The 17,399-nt window shown below is 37.3% G+C and overlaps 1 protein-coding gene and 1 long non-coding RNA gene across 2 annotated transcripts; both read right to left on the bottom strand.

The window, feature by feature from the left end:
* Nucleotides 1-10,189: 10,189 nt before the first annotated feature.
* Nucleotides 10,190-10,467, bottom strand: LOC140009224 (uncharacterized). The gene is made up of 2 exons (XR_011816578.1): nt 10,388-10,467; nt 10,190-10,299 (listed from the first exon to the last, which is right to left on the bottom strand). It is a non-coding gene; the product is annotated as an uncharacterized lncRNA (long non-coding RNA).
* A 1,351-nt stretch (nt 10,468-11,818) lies between these two features.
* LOC113737275 (uncharacterized) lies at nt 11,819-15,526 on the bottom strand. Its single transcript, XM_027264526.2, has 4 exons — nt 13,278-15,526; nt 12,885-13,085; nt 12,683-12,770; nt 11,819-12,592 (listed from the first exon to the last, which is right to left on the bottom strand). Exons 1-4 carry the CDS (start codon nt 15,524-15,526, stop codon nt 11,819-11,821), a joined length of 3,312 nt encoding a protein of 1,103 aa, XP_027120327.2.
* Nucleotides 15,527-17,399: the final 1,873 nt, after the last annotated feature.

The following is a 17,399-nucleotide window of genomic DNA, read 5'->3' as shown; positions in this document are numbered from 1 at the left end:
CATCAAGCCATCTTCAAGAAGCAGGATATGTTGTTTGAGGTCATCAAGCAGAGAGATGACCTCAAGATTGGATGAAGTATGCATAGAGGCTGATCTTCTAGGATGAAGGGTCAAGGGTGTCCATACATAGATTGGTCTCGAGAAGTCCTAAGGGTTACAGGAGTTTCATGAAAATTTTTTCTTCTAGACTCAGAGACAGTTTCTTTGTAGCACCAATGACCCTCAATAAATTTTAGATTTTTCCTTTCAAGGTAAGCCTTTGAAAACACAGTTGATGCACTCTCTTTTGGAGATTTGCCAGTAAAGGAAATTTCAAAATGAGTAAAAATAGGAGTCAGAAATTTTTCATAGGACAGTTTCATACGGTTGTCAGTGCTGATTTTGAGCAGAAATTTGCACATGACAAAACCAAAATCAATTCGGATTTTTTCAAGAAAACAGCAGACAGATAAAGTTCCATTTTGTTTGCATCAGTTCTGTGACCATCAGTGGGCACCAACAGATTTGAAATTATGGTAAAAATGATCAGGTTTTGAGGACTAAGATCTTCCAATCTTGCCTCAGTAGGAGTATTAAAGTAAGACTGAAAATAGGTCATCAATTTTGCAACATGAAAGTGATGTTATGCAGAGGGAAATTCTTCATAAGAAAAGAAATTTACAATTTTGCCTTTAAAACCATCTTCAATTTTGGTTTCCAAAACAGAGATGACAATTTCAGGATTCAGCTCTATGTTAACAGAATTGACACGTAAAATGAGATCAGTATGTGATTTACTCTTTTTGAGGTTTGCAAAAAATTGATGAAGCATGTCAGGATAGTAGGTGTTTGGAATGGTAAAAAGATGAGTCCATTTTTAGAATTCAAAAAGGTTGAGAACAGGTTCAAGGTCAAGCTTACGGAATTCGTAGGGAATGATGGTCCTTTGAGTGATGAAACCTTTCTGCGAGATCCATTCAAATCTATCCCTAACTTCATCATCGATGAACTTGGGCAGGAAAGTAGGTTCAACAGCAGTTTGGATCTCTGGTTCATTTTCTGGACGCTTTTTTTTTTCATTGCGCAGAGTAGTTGGTGCAGTACCCTGGACACCAGACCTTGTCCTTGGTGACTTCCTGGTAGATGGTTCATCAGTCTGTTATTCCTCAGTATTTTTCTCTGCATCCTGCTGTTCCCCAGAAGGATCAGCAGTTTGCCTTCCCTTGGGTTGAGCAATGCTCTTCCTTTTGGCAATCCTTTTTCCTTTCCTGGGTGATTTCGTGGTGGTTACATCTGCATTTGTAAGCTGCTCCAGTTCCTCTTCATTGCCACTTATTGGATGCCCTTTAGATTGATGCTCCTCCATCTGCTCATCGGATGGTTCAACAGATGGCTCTCTGGTTTGCGCATTCTGCTTTTTCCTTGCAGATTGCTTTGTTTTTCCACCACGATTTCCAGTTTTTTTTTTGGGTGATTTGATGGAAGGTTCGACAACTTGAACATCTTCATCTTTCTCATCACGAAGCTTGAAGGTGCGTCCGATACTCACGGGTCCTCCTCTAATCCTCACTATGATTGCAATGCAGTGTGGTTTTGTTGTGTAATGTGAAACAAATAAGTATCAAACGATGAGGAGTGCAGTATGAACTACAGTGGATGCACGAACTGTCCACAGAGGGAGAAATTTTTGTGATTAGGGTTTCGGGTAAGAATTGAGATTTATAGTGCAGTTGGCGGTTGGGGGAAGTTATGATGCGCAATAAACTCGGAATAGGTATGTGAAAGTGTCGGTTAGAGTGATTTGGTACTTGTTCTGAGGAGAGATGAATTTGAATTTTGAAATTGAGGGAATATGAAGAGTTGCGTCCGAGACAAAAGGATAAGAATGAACTGAATAACGCAGAGGGTTTCCTTATAAGACGCAATTTTTGAGTGTCGGACGGCTGAACGAAGTAGAGCGTCCGATCCCTCCATCCGAACCAAAATTTTCTGGGTAAATGATCAAGAACACTGTCAGACGTCCGTTCTAACACATCGGACATCCGATAAAGAGTGTGACGACCCCACTTCTCCCAAGGGCGAACCCAAGGGTATCGGCGGGCCGCCTGCCTAGCTCGCGCCAGGACTCAAAACTTAAAGCTAATAAAACTCTTCTAAGCCACAAGAACACGATTCATAATATATACAACCACCAAAAGTCTATTTACATCTTCAAAAGCATCAAGCCAAACCGCTCTAATATACTATAACAATAACCAGCAAAAGGTAGACCCTAAGAAGGGTCCTTATACAAACCACCAAAACAAAAACAAACATCCTAACTGTTCAACTATTACAAGCCAATCTACCTATACTAGTATACGAGCCAAAAGTCCCCGCGTCGGCCCCTGCTAAGGAAAACAAAAGGAAAGGGGTAAGCTAAATGCTTAGTAAGTAAACAGGGGCGAAAGCATAAATTCACGTAGCAACAATTACACAATAAGAGTAAAGCAAAAGCAGAAAAGAACAACATCATATAATAAGGATACAGGTGGCTCCAAAGCCAATTCATATGCCATGCGTGATCTCCTGCCGACACTCCGTCGACCACACTCAATGGTCCGTAGAACTTCACTTGTACACCCACCGACACCTTATCACCCTCACTGGCCAGTCACCTCACAAACTTGCCCGAGCGAACGAAATCACAAACTTGAGCTTGAGTCACAAGCTCGGGTCACAAACTTGGTCACCTTCTCGGTGAACCGGATTCACAAAATTGGTTCATAACATGAACCTACAAACTTGGTGACCTCAGACTAAGTTGGACTGACTTCGACCAAGCCCTAACCGGCTCGAATAGTCCATACAGGTCTTAGATCGGGCCCACGAACTCACAAACTTTGCAAACTTCACAAACTTTACTCGAAAGTCGCCCCGAGCCACAAGCTCAAGGGTTTTGGTTCCAAAAGGTTCATATACATATGCCAAGTACAATTATACATTCAAATTAGGGTTTAGGTCGAGTGTGATAAAGTACACCCTCGCCTAAGTACCCTTTTCACATATCTCAAACACATAGCAAAGAAAACACACCAAACTGGCCTGAATACTTACTCAAAATACCAAAAGTAGTACGAAAGCAAAATCGCTTCGCGCGTTCGCTAGTAGTGGGCCCCACCGGCTCCGCCTAGCTCACCGCTGTCTGAAATAGAAGATTTTATCACAAACGGCCACTAACATGCCCAAAACAAGCAAAACGGCAAAACGACACGCGCGCACGTAAATATGACGGACGGAAACGGAAACGGCAGATTTGATACTCATTTCTAGTTTACCCATAAGTTGAGCTACGAATATCGGATTAAGGCGTATGAGATGCCAAATCGAAGCTTAAAGGATGAACAACAACTGTTATGAAGACATCCAGAACTGAAACTGGAGGCTTCAGTCCCAAATGACCAAACACAATCACTTACGAAATCTGGCCAATGCACAAATGGTCAGTTTTGAGTGCGACTGTTTTCTATGCTACACATGGTCAAAAGAGCTGAAAATTGGCAGTTAGATAGTTCATTCCAAATGGAACAACTTTCATGAAGGTCGGCAATCCAAATTCGGAACGGAAATTGGTCATCAAGACCAAAACAGATCTGACCAGAAAATGGTCATCTTCACGGCCAGGCCTTATTTGCTCGGCTATATCTCAGGTTTTATAAATCCGATTCATGAAATTCCAAGGGCGTTAGAAAGCTCTGATATAAGGCTATAAGTTTGGTGTTTTGGTCGCAAGCCCAAACAGCTTGTAACCCAGTCAAATGTGAAGCCAAAGTTCCAGTCATAAACTGTCCAAAAACGTAACAGAATTTGACGGTCAAAACAGGTCTGAGTATTTCGTTTATAGCTCAGGATATACTAATCCGTTTAACCTGAAAATTTACAGGGATATCCGGGACTTAAGGGGCTACAATGTTGAAGAAGGAAACTTTGTCCAATTTTGAATGTAACAAGGTCAAAAATGCAAGACACTATACCAGAATTGCAAAACAGGATCACAAACCGTATTTGACCTTAATATGCGGTAATGGCACCAAATTCACTACGGTTATCGGATGGGGGTGTAAGACCCACCGTTTCGAAGCTAAGAAACAGGGTTACAATATTGGAGAAGGCCACTCAATCCAGTTCCTAGCACAACTAGGTCAAATGTGCCAAATACTAAACCAGATTCACCAAAACAGGTTTGCAAAACACAGAAAACTGTAATCGATATAACTCAGTCCATACAAGTCCAAATGCCGAAATTCCAAAGGCATATGTTAGCTAAGACATCCAGTTACATTTCATCAGAAGACACCAACTTCAAAATCCAAACCAATTCCAGTCAAAACAGCCAAATACCAACGCAGTTTTCGCATTCTGATCAAAGCAGAACAGCTACAGTAATTTCGTCATAACTCATTCTACACTAATCCAAATGCCCTGAAATTTTACAGGCACCGTATACACATCAATACCTACAACTTTCATGTTTTGAGCAAAGTCTAATTCGGCCTCTAACCCTATGATCCAAAACCAGACAGAATTGGGATTTTATAAACCCTAACTTTCCATTTTTCCATCCAAATCCATAATTGATTGCATTTATCAACAATTCACACCTACTAGAGTTATTATAGTCCATTGCCAATCATCATACAAGGCCACAACATCCCATTCATTTTAAACCAGAAAATTCATCATAAAATGAAAAACTTCACCAAAACTCTTCAAATCAAGAAATAAATCGTATATTCTAACACTTATGCCACCATTAAGCACAAAATAACCATCATTAAGTATAAGGAAGTAGTAAAACATCACTTACCTAAGAACAAGAGATGTAGAGAGGTGTTGGACACTTAGCTCTTCAAACAAACTTCACTACAACCCTTACTAGCACTAGAAGATAGGATTTTATGGAGTGAAATCTAGTCTAAGCTTTTGTTTATAGAAGATTGAAGCTTATGGAAGCTTGAAAGTTGGTGGAATTTCCTTCTTCTTTGCAAGGAGAGAGCCGGCCACAAGGAAGAGAAAAATGGTGAATTTTGGGCATTTTTTTTTATATTTAATCCTTTGGTCAAAAAAGTCAAGAAAGTAAATAGTAATTCTTAAAGTCCAACCAATAGGAAAGTGACACTTGTCACCTCCATTAATGCCTTCTTATCTTTCTTTTCTCTCTCACATCAATCACTTCACACACACTACTTATCTCTTAACACCCGATAAATTTTACACAGTATCCGAAACTTAACCTTATTGGCCGAATTTTTCCGAACTTTTCGCACTAGTGGGTCCCATATCCGATATACGTTCTTAATTTCTCAAAAACTAACTAATACTAGAAAAATCATCTAAAAACTCTATTTACTCAATAAAAATTAACTGGGGAATTTTCTAATAAAGAAAATGTAGAAGAAACGGGTTTTCAATCTTAACCGGAACTTAGGGTTTAAATCTTAATCCCTACTTAGGGTTTTCGAAATACTCCCAAACCAAACGTTACCGCCCAAATAATGAATATCTCAACGTAGAACGAACTGGGGCCTCACAAAGAGTGACCAGAGAATTTTTAGAGTATTTTTTCTGAAACGCCCAATTTTGTTCTCAAAGACACAAATTGATCCAGTGGTAAAGCTTTTATGAGAATATCAGTAATTTGATCTTTTGAACAGACATATTGAACACAAATTTCACCCTTATGGACAAGATCGTGAATGAAATGATACTTTATGTCTATGTCCTTTATCATAGAATATTGGATGGGATTTTTTGTCAAATTTATTGCACTAGTGTTATCACAATACATAGGCACACAATCATACATCAATCCAAAATCATTCAATGTGTTTTTCATCCACAATAATTGAGCACAACAAGCTCCAACGGCAACATATTCAGCTTCAGTTGTAGATAGTGAAATAGCATTTTGTTCTTGGTAAACCAGGATACTAAGCAATTTTCAAGAAAGTTACATATACCTGTTGTACTTTTTCTATCAACCCTACAACCGCCGAAATCAGCATTAGAGAATCCATACAAAGGAAGTTCATGACACTTAGGATACCATATGCCAAAATTCAAGATTCCTTTTAGATATCTAAAAATTCTTTTTACTGCATTTAAATGAGATTCCTTTGGACAAGACTGAAAACGAGCACATAAGCACACAACAAACATGATATCAGGTCTATTAGTCGTTAAGTAAAGCAAACTACCAATCATACCTCTATACTTTTTTTCATCAACTTTTGTACCTTCTTCATCCTTGTCAAGTTTGGTAGACGTGCACATAGGTGTTCCGACCTGCTTTGAATCCTCAATTCCAAATCTTTTGAGTAGTTCCTTGGTGTATTTTGTTTGATTGATGAACGTTCCATCTCGGGTTTGAACCACTTGGAGTCCAAGGAAGAAATTTAATTCTCCCATCATGCTCATTTCAAACTCTTTTTGCATGATATTGAAAAAATCCTTGCACAAATTCTCATTAGTAACACCGAATATAATATCATCCACATATATTTGTACAATTAAAAGATAACGTGAACTTTGCTTAGTGAAAAGAGTAGTATCTACAATATCTCTTTTAAAACCATTTTTAATCAAAAAACCACTGAAACATTCATACCATACTCTTGGAGCTTGTTTTAGTCCATAAAAAGCTTTTGAGAATTTAAATACATGATTTGGATAAATTTCAATTTCAAAATCAGGAGGTTGATCAACATATACTTCTTGATCAATAAATCCATTTAAGAAAGCACTTTTAACATCCATTTGAAATAATTTAAAGTTCTTGAAACATGCAAAGGCCAAAAATATTCTAATTGATTCCAGCCTAGCTACGGGTGCAAATGATTCATCAAAATTAATTCCTTCTTCTTGAGTATATCCCTTGGCTACAAGTCTAGCCTTATTTCTTACTACCTCACCTTTGTATCTTCTTCCACCTGCACCTTGGACTTGAGTTTCAACTCATAAGAAGTTAGAGAATTAATAAGAGATTCAATGGGCAAGGTATTTAGATCTTTAGCTTCCTCAATGGCAGTCACTTTACTCTCCCAATCCTTTGATAAAGTATTCAGAATTTTTCTATTTTTTTCACCTAGAGAGTAATCCTTTTCAAATATTTCTAAATTCTTAATAACATCATTGAATCTGCAATACATCTTGTCAATATTTTCCTGAGGTTCCATCTTAAAAGATTCATATTTAGTGACCAGAATGGACTTCTTTTGTTCTCTCACATTCTCATTTCCTTCATAAATTTTTTTGAGTTTATCCCAAATCTCTTTTGCAGATCTACAACCTTTGACTCTAATAGACTCATTTGAATCTAAAGCACTGTATAAAACATTCATAGCCTTGACATTTAAAGTAAGATGAGTTCTATCATCACCAGTCAACTCACTCCTTATTTTTGGTCTCGACCTAAGAGTAAGTTCATCAATACTAGAGGCATCATATGGACCTTCATTGACAATAAACCACAACTTAATATCAATAAATTGTAAGAAGATAATCATCCTCTCCTTTCAACTCACATAATTTGATCCATTGAATATTGGGGGTCTAGTGACGGATTGTCCTTAAAAAAATATGACATTGTTAGTTGTCATTTTTACTCCAAAACCGATTGAGTTTAATCTCTAGGAGACCAAACTCTGATACCAATTGTAAGGATCGAAAATAACCTAAGAGGGGGGGTGAATTAGGTGGTTTAAAAAATTGGCCAAGATATGAGTCATTTTTTAGAACTTGCCCTTTTTTTTTAAAAGACCACACAATGGAGCAATTGATGAGGAAGCACAAGTGTTTGAGAGTAGAAGAGATAGACAATTTATATTGCAAGACAGTAAGTAAAAAGATAGAATAGCAAACCAAGTTTCAAACTCCACTTGAGTTTGAATACCACTTTATATAGCAAGTTTCTTCAAGTTGATCAACTTACAATCAATCTCTTGTGTACAAAGGAAGGATCACTTCCTCCTCGCCTCAAGCCGCACTTGGTCAAGCAAGGAAATTTTACTATCGTTCGGATAACCCTCACAAATCTACACTATTGAAGAAATAGAAACACATTTGAAAAACTTATCGAAAGTTACACAACTAAGAGTACAAATCTTCTTTAAAGAGTATTCTCACACTTGAATCACTCACTACAAGAAAATTGTTCATCAGTGACAACACAAAGTCATCACAGAACATACAAATATCGTCACAAATACCTTTTATTGACGACTTTTTGATCGTCACAAAGTCGTCACTAAATCCCCGTCGGTAAAAGTAAACAGTGACGACCTAAAATGTCGTCACTAAATAGTTATCATTAGTGACGACTTTAAGTAGAGCATTTTTGACAAAAGATCAAGTCGTCAATAAAACACTTCCGGATTGTCGTCACTAATGACAACTATTTAGTGACGACCTGAAATGTCATCACTAAATAGTTGTCATTAGTGACGACAATCTGGAAGTGTTTTATTGATGACTTGATCTTTTGTCAAAAATGCTCTACTTAAAGTCGTCACTAAAAGCACCGAAAGCCATTGTATATAACTATTTTACTGACAACAATTGCCGTCACAAATGTAGCTTAGATTTAGTGACAGTCTCTGTTGTGACAAGGAGTTTTTATTTTCTATTTTGTGACAACTTTTTTTTGTCATTAGATAATTTCTCAATAGCTTAATAGTCATAATTTGGCGACTGATATCATTGCTAAATCATTGATTTTAAACAAACCATACAAATAAACATGAACGATTGATAACCAAAAGTATTTGCATTAGATTACATGGTAATAATATAGCATTCTCAAATGCCAAATTCAAGTGTACATTACCCAACTAATGCCTACAAAAATAACATTTGTCCAAAATATCACTTGTACATAAGGTACATTTACAAAAGTAATCACAGTTTAAGAAATTGAAGAATATCTAAATGAACCACTCCATGAGCAAAAGGCAATTTTGTCTTCAACATGCTTCAACCATAACCATAGATATCTTTCAAAAGCTAGTATGAATAGCATTTATCTGTCATAAAAGAGTAAAAGAAGTAGGTAAGGGGAGGAGTACAATAATAAAGAACAAGTAATGAGACTTAGATTATTAAGACAAAAATTACAATTCATTAAGAACCTCATATAATTTGGACCCACATATTACAACACCAGCAAAAAGTTAGAAATCACAATCCAATCTATACAAATACAACACTGCATAAGCTCAACTAAAGAGCTCTCTAAAACAGTCCACAGTGACCACAAGTTACCAAAAACTACAGGTCAGCCATAACCATAACCATAAACTACACAACTATAACAAAAAATAGTCCAAAATGATGCATAACATCAGCCCCAATAAATGCTATTACCAGCTATTACCAAAAAACAGTCCACAGTGACCACAAGTTACCCAAAAACAGGTCACATCAGCCCCAAAAAATGCTATTATCAAAAACAGTCCACAATGATGCATAACATCAGCCCCAAAATCAATAAGTTAAAGGATCAGAATAGCAATAGTTCACATTAGTATTGTAATTCAATTATTCGTATGAGAAGGATGCATTACCAGCTATTACTACCAGATGCATTTCCATTGCCTTGGTTCTTGGACTGCAATTCTGCTCGTAAAGCCTTGAGGAGTTCCTGCATTTCAAGCTGCTGGTTTTGCATTTCAGTTTGTTGATTCTCAAGCCTTTGCATCAGTTGCTGTTGAGATTGGACTTGAACTTCCAATTCAGCTGATCGTTTCTCAGCTTGTTCTGCCCTTTTTTTGAATTCTTCTATCTCTGCAAGTTTTTGTGTAATTAAACTAGCCTTGGAGGGGCCACGACCACGTACATATCCAGTTATACGCCCAGTCACCTCAATACAGATGTCTTCTTCGGTTCGATTTACACCACTAGATTGAGCTTCTAGCTGTAACTCCTTCATTTTGCTCTACAATCACAGGTTTGCTATTATTGATATATGCATAAGAGACATGAAGCATTGGTATTCAGTTGAAAGTGATATATTTCTTACCAGTTTTTCAGTTGATGTCTCGTCAACCATAGCATTCTTCTTTCGACTAAAATGTGTCATGTCATAAAGTTCAATTGGTCCAACTGTCCTTCCCTCCTTAGCTTCCTATTAGCAAAACAGGTTAAATAACCCAACCACACATCATAAATGAACTACTTTACACGTTTACTGACCCGGTCATCCTTATGACGTAAAAATGATTTTGTTCCAGCTGTATGGGCAGTTTGCTGCTTTGATCTGTTCAGCTTATTTCGCTCACTTAAGGCCTACAATTGTCAATTCTATCTCAGATCTAGATAAAAAAGAGACATTGGCAAAGTATATAGCAAATTAACAAGTATGTGCTACACATACCTTGAATTCTGGACTACAATAGTAATCGCAAAGGTAAATCCAATCTGATTCTTCCACATATTCTGGTCGACGTGCAAGAGCTTCTTCCTTAGAGCCACATTTTTTGAATAGCATGTGAAAATTATAACGTCGACTTCTATACTGTGAATTTAATTGCTTAATTAAAGCTGGTTTCACATGCTCTCCTCCATCATAAGTGAAACTATTCTGAATTAAAAATAGAAGGACATATCAAAATCAGAAAAAATTAATGGACTAATTTAAATTGCGTCTAGAAAACCAAAAAAATACTATGATAGCAGATTCTTACATTAGTAATTCTTAGCAGTTGATATCTATCATCTTTAGGAAGCTTGCCCCATTTAGGTGCTTTCCACTTGCCATACTTTCGAATAACGCAGCTTGCCTCTGAAATGTATCGCTGAGCACCTTCTCCAACTAGTCTTCCACTTATTTCAGAAACAGTAATGTTCACCTTTTTTCCAGCTTTCTTTTCATTTGATAGTGCAATATTACGCGTATATCCTCTTTTTCTTTTTAACGTCACTTGGTCTAGTAGATACAACGTAAACAAGACCATAAGTGCTAACAATAGCAGCCATGGCAGTAATTAGTTAATTAGAGTAGAATTACACATAAAACTGACATACCTGAACCGTTTGACTCAAGGTCTTGCATACTTTCAGTTTCATTGCTTTCACAACCAATAGCTTGATTAGATCCAACATGCTGTGAAGTAGGAGTTCCATCAATTTGCATCCCAGCAGCTTCTTGTGATGTCATTCCATTGTCTAAAGATTTTTCAGCAATCTGTCTACTCTCAGCTTGTATACCTGAATTTCTTGTAGCATTTTCTCTAGCAGAGGATGCACTAGGAATCTATAATCCAGCAATTTAAGCCACCATTATACAACGACATGTAAAAGTTGAATCAATTGCTTTGTCATAAACCAGTTTATCTAAGTGGCAGATTGAAAAAAATAATAACTAACCTCAGATTCATCAAATAGACGGATCCTAGAAGACCTTTTTGTCAATACAGGTTCAGTGACATTGCTTGTCTTGGGAATTGCACTATTTTTTGGTTCACTAGCTTGCTACAATAACATAAGAATGCGCTTATCAATAGTAACTAGTTTAGGATGATAATTGCTAGTTTAGGAAAAAAGAAAATATCTGGAAATGACTCTTGTTTCTTTACCTGACAGCTTACATTTTCTTCAGTTTGCTCCACAATTCCTCGCCCAGCATCCCGACTTTGTCGTAAAGTAAATTTTCCCTTTTTCCCCGGTCTAGCCATCTATCTACATAATCATATAACGCAAGCACCACCAAAATCGTAAACAACACAAGCAGCCATGACAACATATCATAAACTACAGAAAAAATACAAGAAAAAATTTGATTAAGAAATTCAATGAACAACATTGTTTAATCTGATTCATAGTCATCGATTTGTACAAATTGTTCATTTTCATCCTCAGAATTGAATTGTTGCTCAATTTCCTCATCATTATCAATAAAATTGTCATCCAATTGCCTTGTACGGCTAGCTGACAATTCTATAAAAAACATAGCACCAGCCTCTATCCTTTCTTCAGTTTGCACATCTCCTATCTTCAAACTGACCAACTCAAGATTTTCTTGTACACCAATCAAATCTTCATGATATTCTTCTTGGTAAGCCTCTTCGTTATCAACCAAATCATCTTCATGCTTCTCAGGAACATCATAAGATGAGCGTGGACTAACTAACTCTACAACATGCCAATTACCTCCAAGCTTCATATCTTGAAGATAGAAAACTTGTTCAGCTTGGGATGCTAATATAAAAGGCTGGTCTGAGTACCATGTTTTTGACATGTTGATGCTAGTGATATTGCTCTGCTTGTCTACTTTGATTCCCGAAGTATTTCTCAAGTCCCACCAATCACATTTAAACACAACTACTCGATTTTGAGTAAATGAGTATTCAACCTCAACTATATCAGTAATTGTACCATAGAAGTATGTTTCTTTATCAGCATGCTCCCCCTTTACCATAACTCCACTATTTTGTGTCTTTCTTTCTCTTTCCCGAGCCTTAATGTGGAATCTAAATCCATTCACATTACAGCCAACAAATGTATTGACTCGAAAATCAGGTCCTCTAGCCAAGGACAACAATTCATCAGTACATTCTCCACGTGCATGTGTATACATGACCTACATCAGCCATACCAGATTCTTTAATAGTTTACTAAAATAAAAAGTAAAGGAAATTGACAAGTTTTTAACTTCTCTTCCAATACTTACACGTTTTTCAAACCACTTTGAAAACTTCGAGTCTAGCCTTTGCTGTACGCTCGATAAATTTTGCTTTTCAAGAATTTGTCTATGCTCCCTAAATTTGTAGTAGTAGAAGTAGTTACATATTCTATCAAATGACTTTAATTATAAGCAATGAAGAACATATTATAGAACACGGCATAGATTTAGCATTAAAGTATATTATTACCTCATGTAAGCATCTACTTCTTCACAATTTTTCAAGATGAATAGGTGTATTCTTTGCAATTCAACCTCACTTAGATAACCAATCAGTGCTGCCCCAAAGGGCCGAGCCAAGCTAGAAAATATAGATAATTTTCCAGCAGCTTCGTGTTTCTCCATATTTCGTTCCGTTTGATTAAACCTGGTCGGAACATCATGCAAATACCTGGAAATGAATGTAAGTCATTCATCATCCAAGTACCGCTCAGCTATACAGCCTTCAGGTCGTGCCCTATTATTCACATAGCCTTTGTATTGACCCATTTTTCTATCCAAAAAAAATTCAGCCGGAGTTGTTAGAAAATAAGAAAATTGGAGGTAAATCAAATAGGCATTATTAAAATTAAGAGGCATGTACCTCTCAAATGGAAACATCCACCGGTATTGGGCTGGTCCAGCAATCTTGGATTCAGTGGGTAAATGGACCATTAAATGGACCATTACATCAAAGAAATTTGGAGGAAAAATTTTCTCAAGTTTGCATAGTATTAAAATAATATTTTTTTCCTGCATTTCCAGCTCATCTAGATAGAGAGTTCGAGAACAAATTTTTCGAAAAAAATTGCTGATCTCTACTAAAATCTGAGATACATCTTTTGACAGCATTCCTCTAGTTGCTAGTGGAAGAAGTCGTTGTATGAACACATAGTAGTCATGACTCTTCATTCCTAAAAGTTGACGCTCCTTGGTCTTCACACATCGAGGAATGTTTGAAGCAAAGCCATCCGGGAACTTGATAGTGCTAAAAAACTGGCAGAAATTCTTTTTCTCTAGGCTTGATAAAGTGTAACATGCAGGTGGCATAACTTTAGATGTGCCACCTCCCGGTTGTAGATGCAACTCTTCCCTTAATCCCATTTCTTTTAAATACTCCCTAGCCTGCCATGTGTCCTTAGTTCTCGAAGGGATATTCATTAATGTACCTACCAAAGATTCACATACATTCTTGACAATGTGCATAATATCCAAATTATGTCTAATTTTATTGGTACTCCAATATGGAAGTTCAAAGAATATGCTCTTCTTCTTCCAATTTGAACTGTTCTGCACGCGTTTTCTTTTCTTTTGTTGCAGCAAATCAGGTGCCTTGCCAAACTCAACTTGCTCAATACGAAGAAGTTGTTGGAGGACTTCCTCACCTGATAGGGTCCTAGGAGGCTGTCTATGTTCTCTTTCTCCATTAAATTGCTTTTTTTCTCGACGACATTTATGATCAATAGGCAGAAAACGGCGATGGCCCATGTAACAACATTTGTGACCATTATTAAGATATAGACTAGTCGTCTCATCTAAGCACATAGGACATGCCTTGTACCCTTTTGTACTCCATCCCGACAAATAGCCATATGCTGGAAAATCGTTTATTGTCCACAAAAGTGCTGCACGTAACATGAACTTCTCCTCCCTGAAGGCATCATATGTCTCCACACCAGTGGCAAATAACTCTTTTAACTCATCAACTAGTGGTCTAAAGAATATGTCAATGTCATTTCCAGGTGCTTTGGGACCAGGAATAATCATTGATAGGAAAAAAAATGGATCTTTTAAGCATTTCCAAGGAGGTAGATTGTAAGGAACAAGGATAACAGGCCATATACTGTATGAATTGCTCATGGTTCCAAAGGGATTAAAGCCATCACTAGCAAGTCCTAGCCTCACATTTCTAGGATCTTCAGCGAAGGACTTGTGATTTCTATCAAAATCCTTCCAAGCTAATGAATCAGCAGGGTGTCGCATCATGTTCTCATTATCTACACGTCTCTCCTTATGCCACCTCATATCCCGAGCAATCTCTTTGTTCACAAACAGTCTTTGCAGCCTTGGTTTTAATGGAAAATAACGCAACACCTTTCTAGGTATTTTGGAATTTGGAGATTTATACCGCGGTGCTTTACATTTTTCATTTGGACAATGATCAAGGCCTTTATTTTCATTCCAAAAAAGTGCGCAATCATTTTCACAGGCGTGGATCTTTTCACACTTCAGCCCCAACTCACGGATGAAATTTTTTGCCTCGTAATATGAACTGGGAATCAAAGCTGTAGGAAATACTTGATGCAAGAACTTCAGCAACATATCAGTAGATTTACAAGTCCACCGATTCATTGTTTTCAAGTGGAGGATATGGACAATAAACGAGAGTTTTGAATACTTTTCACAGCCCGGGTATAGAGATTTTTCAGCCTCCGATAATAATCTGAGAAACCTACTTGCTTCTCCTTCTTTCTCGGTACAAGCACCCGTATCAAGTTCCGGTGAATGTCTCCAACTCTCACCAAAGTTAGCAACTCCTACATCATTTAACAACTCCTCCATACTGTCAAAGTCACTATCGTTGTCACTTATTTCTATGTCATCATTCTCATCATCAGATTCAAACCCTTCGCCATGATATATCCACCTAGTATAACTATCAACAATTCCTTGACACAAGTGATTGGCCATGACTTCCTTAGTTTGATCCTCAAAATTATTGCATACTTTGCAAGGACATGGCAGTTTACAATTAGGATCCTTGCCTAGAAAATCAAACTTAATAAATTCATCAACTCCATCTAAATACTTGGGGTCGAGGTAGTTCTTAATAGACATCCAACTCCTATCCATATTGTTGCAGCCCTTTATCCTACCATAAAGAATATGACCGCCACATTATATAGAAAACAAATGCAATGTAATATGAACTAAATTTAAACTCCTCAAATACTAGCAATGGGATCCAAGGTGTAAAACACATTTTTAGCAAAAATCAACCATCTCAAGTACAAATGCATTAGTAAGGCAACAAACTAAATAGAATCTGCAGCCACAGTATAAGATCAATCTTTTTTGCACGGCAAATCTTGTAAGTAAATTAGAGTACTTTTTTAAGTCGTGTAACTTGAAGTTGCCACTTGCCAGCCTGTTGAATCAGAATTTGCAGAAATAGTATAGCATCTATGGCCAAATTTTGAAGTATATCGATTCCCTTGGATGGCTTAAGCCATTAACCAACCACAATAATGATATAATGGCAACTAAGAAGTACAAAAAAGATTAATAGCAAACGGTGCTATAAAGTAATGCATTGGTTGTCTTCACGATGGCTTATGATTCTGAGAATTAGTCAGAACTAATTAAGTAAAGGAAATATTGTAACGGAAGTTGCAATCAACAATGTCCAAGAAATTAGGGAGCTGCAAATAATTATTTTCCAACAAAAATCTAGGATGACAATGCCATATATGAGATATCAAAATGAAGTTCTTCTTCTTCTCTTTATTATTGCACTGGCATTTATCATTGTTTCTGCCCAATATATGATGTAGTACTACAAGATGTACGCTAGTGAAACATTTTTTACAATATCCCAATGAAAGAGAAACTTCCAAAAGTTGAGCCAACATCTGTACCAAGATTCTAGTCTATGCTTTCCATCATCTGGATCCCAATAGCTATGATAGCATCTAATAATCAAGAGCTGCTAAAAGATTTTGGGCAGAAATTTGCAAAAAATATTGTAGAATATTAGGGATTTGGAAAAATTGGGGAAAATGTTTAGGAGAGAGAAAAATGAACCTTTCTAATGAAAACCTTGCCCTTTAATGCTGGACAGCCATGGTGATGCTAGTGAGAAGCCAGAGAACGGATTTGTTGTGTGGGTGAAAGTATCAGGTGCCGTGCGGAAGCTCTGTTTTGTGCTGATTCGCTTCCCTTTTCTCCGTCCTTGTTTCTTTTGTTTCTGTTCAGCCCGTCCGCCGCCCCCTTTACTTTCTCTTCTATTCTCTTGTTCTCTCGCAATCTTCAGCCGCCCCCTCTAGCCGTTGTTTCTCTCTCTCTCACTCAGCGCTGCCCCTTCTTTTCCAGCCGTAAACAACCCCCAGCCCGTTACTGCTAGCTCTCTCCGCTGGTGGTTCTCTCTTTTTTCTCTCAAAGTTCTCCTCTCTTCTTGTTTTTCTCTCAGCTATCTCGCTGTCCTCTTTCTCCCCGTCTGTCAAAACCTAGCTCTCTCTGGTTTTTCAGCCATCAACTTCCCCGCCGTTGTTTTTCTCTCTCTCTTGCCCCTCTTGTTTCCTAACTCAACCAGCCGCCAACTCTCTTGCTTCATCAGCCCTCCAGACCCTCTGCTCCCAGCCGTCAGTGCAGAAGCTTGTTTGTTTCAGCTCGGTGAAAGTTTGTGTTTCAGCTCGGAAGCTCTGTTTCAGCTCAGTGCAGAAGCTTGTTTGTTTGCTTTAACTCAGACCAAGTGTTCCGTTGTTTTTGTTTTCAGAATGTGTTCCGCTGCTTTGGTCTTTGCTTTGCTTTGGATATTATTTTTGTTGCGCGGCACTTTCACTATGATTTGATCAAAATTTTGACTTCACTCATTTTCCCTCCATTTGATACCAAAAATCATGTTTTTTTTTGGATTTGTAATATGGTTTGAACCATAGATTTTAATGCTATAGTATTATTCTTTATTTTTTAGCAAAAAATAAAAATTTTCATCAACATAGGTGGC

Source organism: Coffea arabica, chromosome 6e (genome assembly GCF_036785885.1).
Source record: "Coffea arabica cultivar ET-39 chromosome 6e, Coffea Arabica ET-39 HiFi, whole genome shotgun sequence".
NCBI classification, from domain to species: Eukaryota; Viridiplantae; Streptophyta; class Magnoliopsida; order Gentianales; family Rubiaceae; genus Coffea; species Coffea arabica.
The sequence above is the reverse complement of the archived record's forward strand: the minus strand, read 5'-3'. Positions and strand labels throughout refer to the sequence as shown.

Coding starts and splice junctions, on each gene's coding strand:
- LOC113737275 (XM_027264526.2), bottom strand. CDS start 15,526: ATGGATAGGAGTTGGATGTCTATTAAGAACTACCTCGACCCCAAGTAT. Junction 12,771..12,884: donor GAAGTAGATGCTTACATGAG/GTAATAATATAC, acceptor CTACAAATTTAG/GGAGCATAGACAAATTCTTG. Junction 12,593..12,682: donor CAAAGTGGTTTGAAAAACGT/GTAAGTATTGGA, acceptor TGGCTGATGTAG/GTCATGTATACACATGCACG.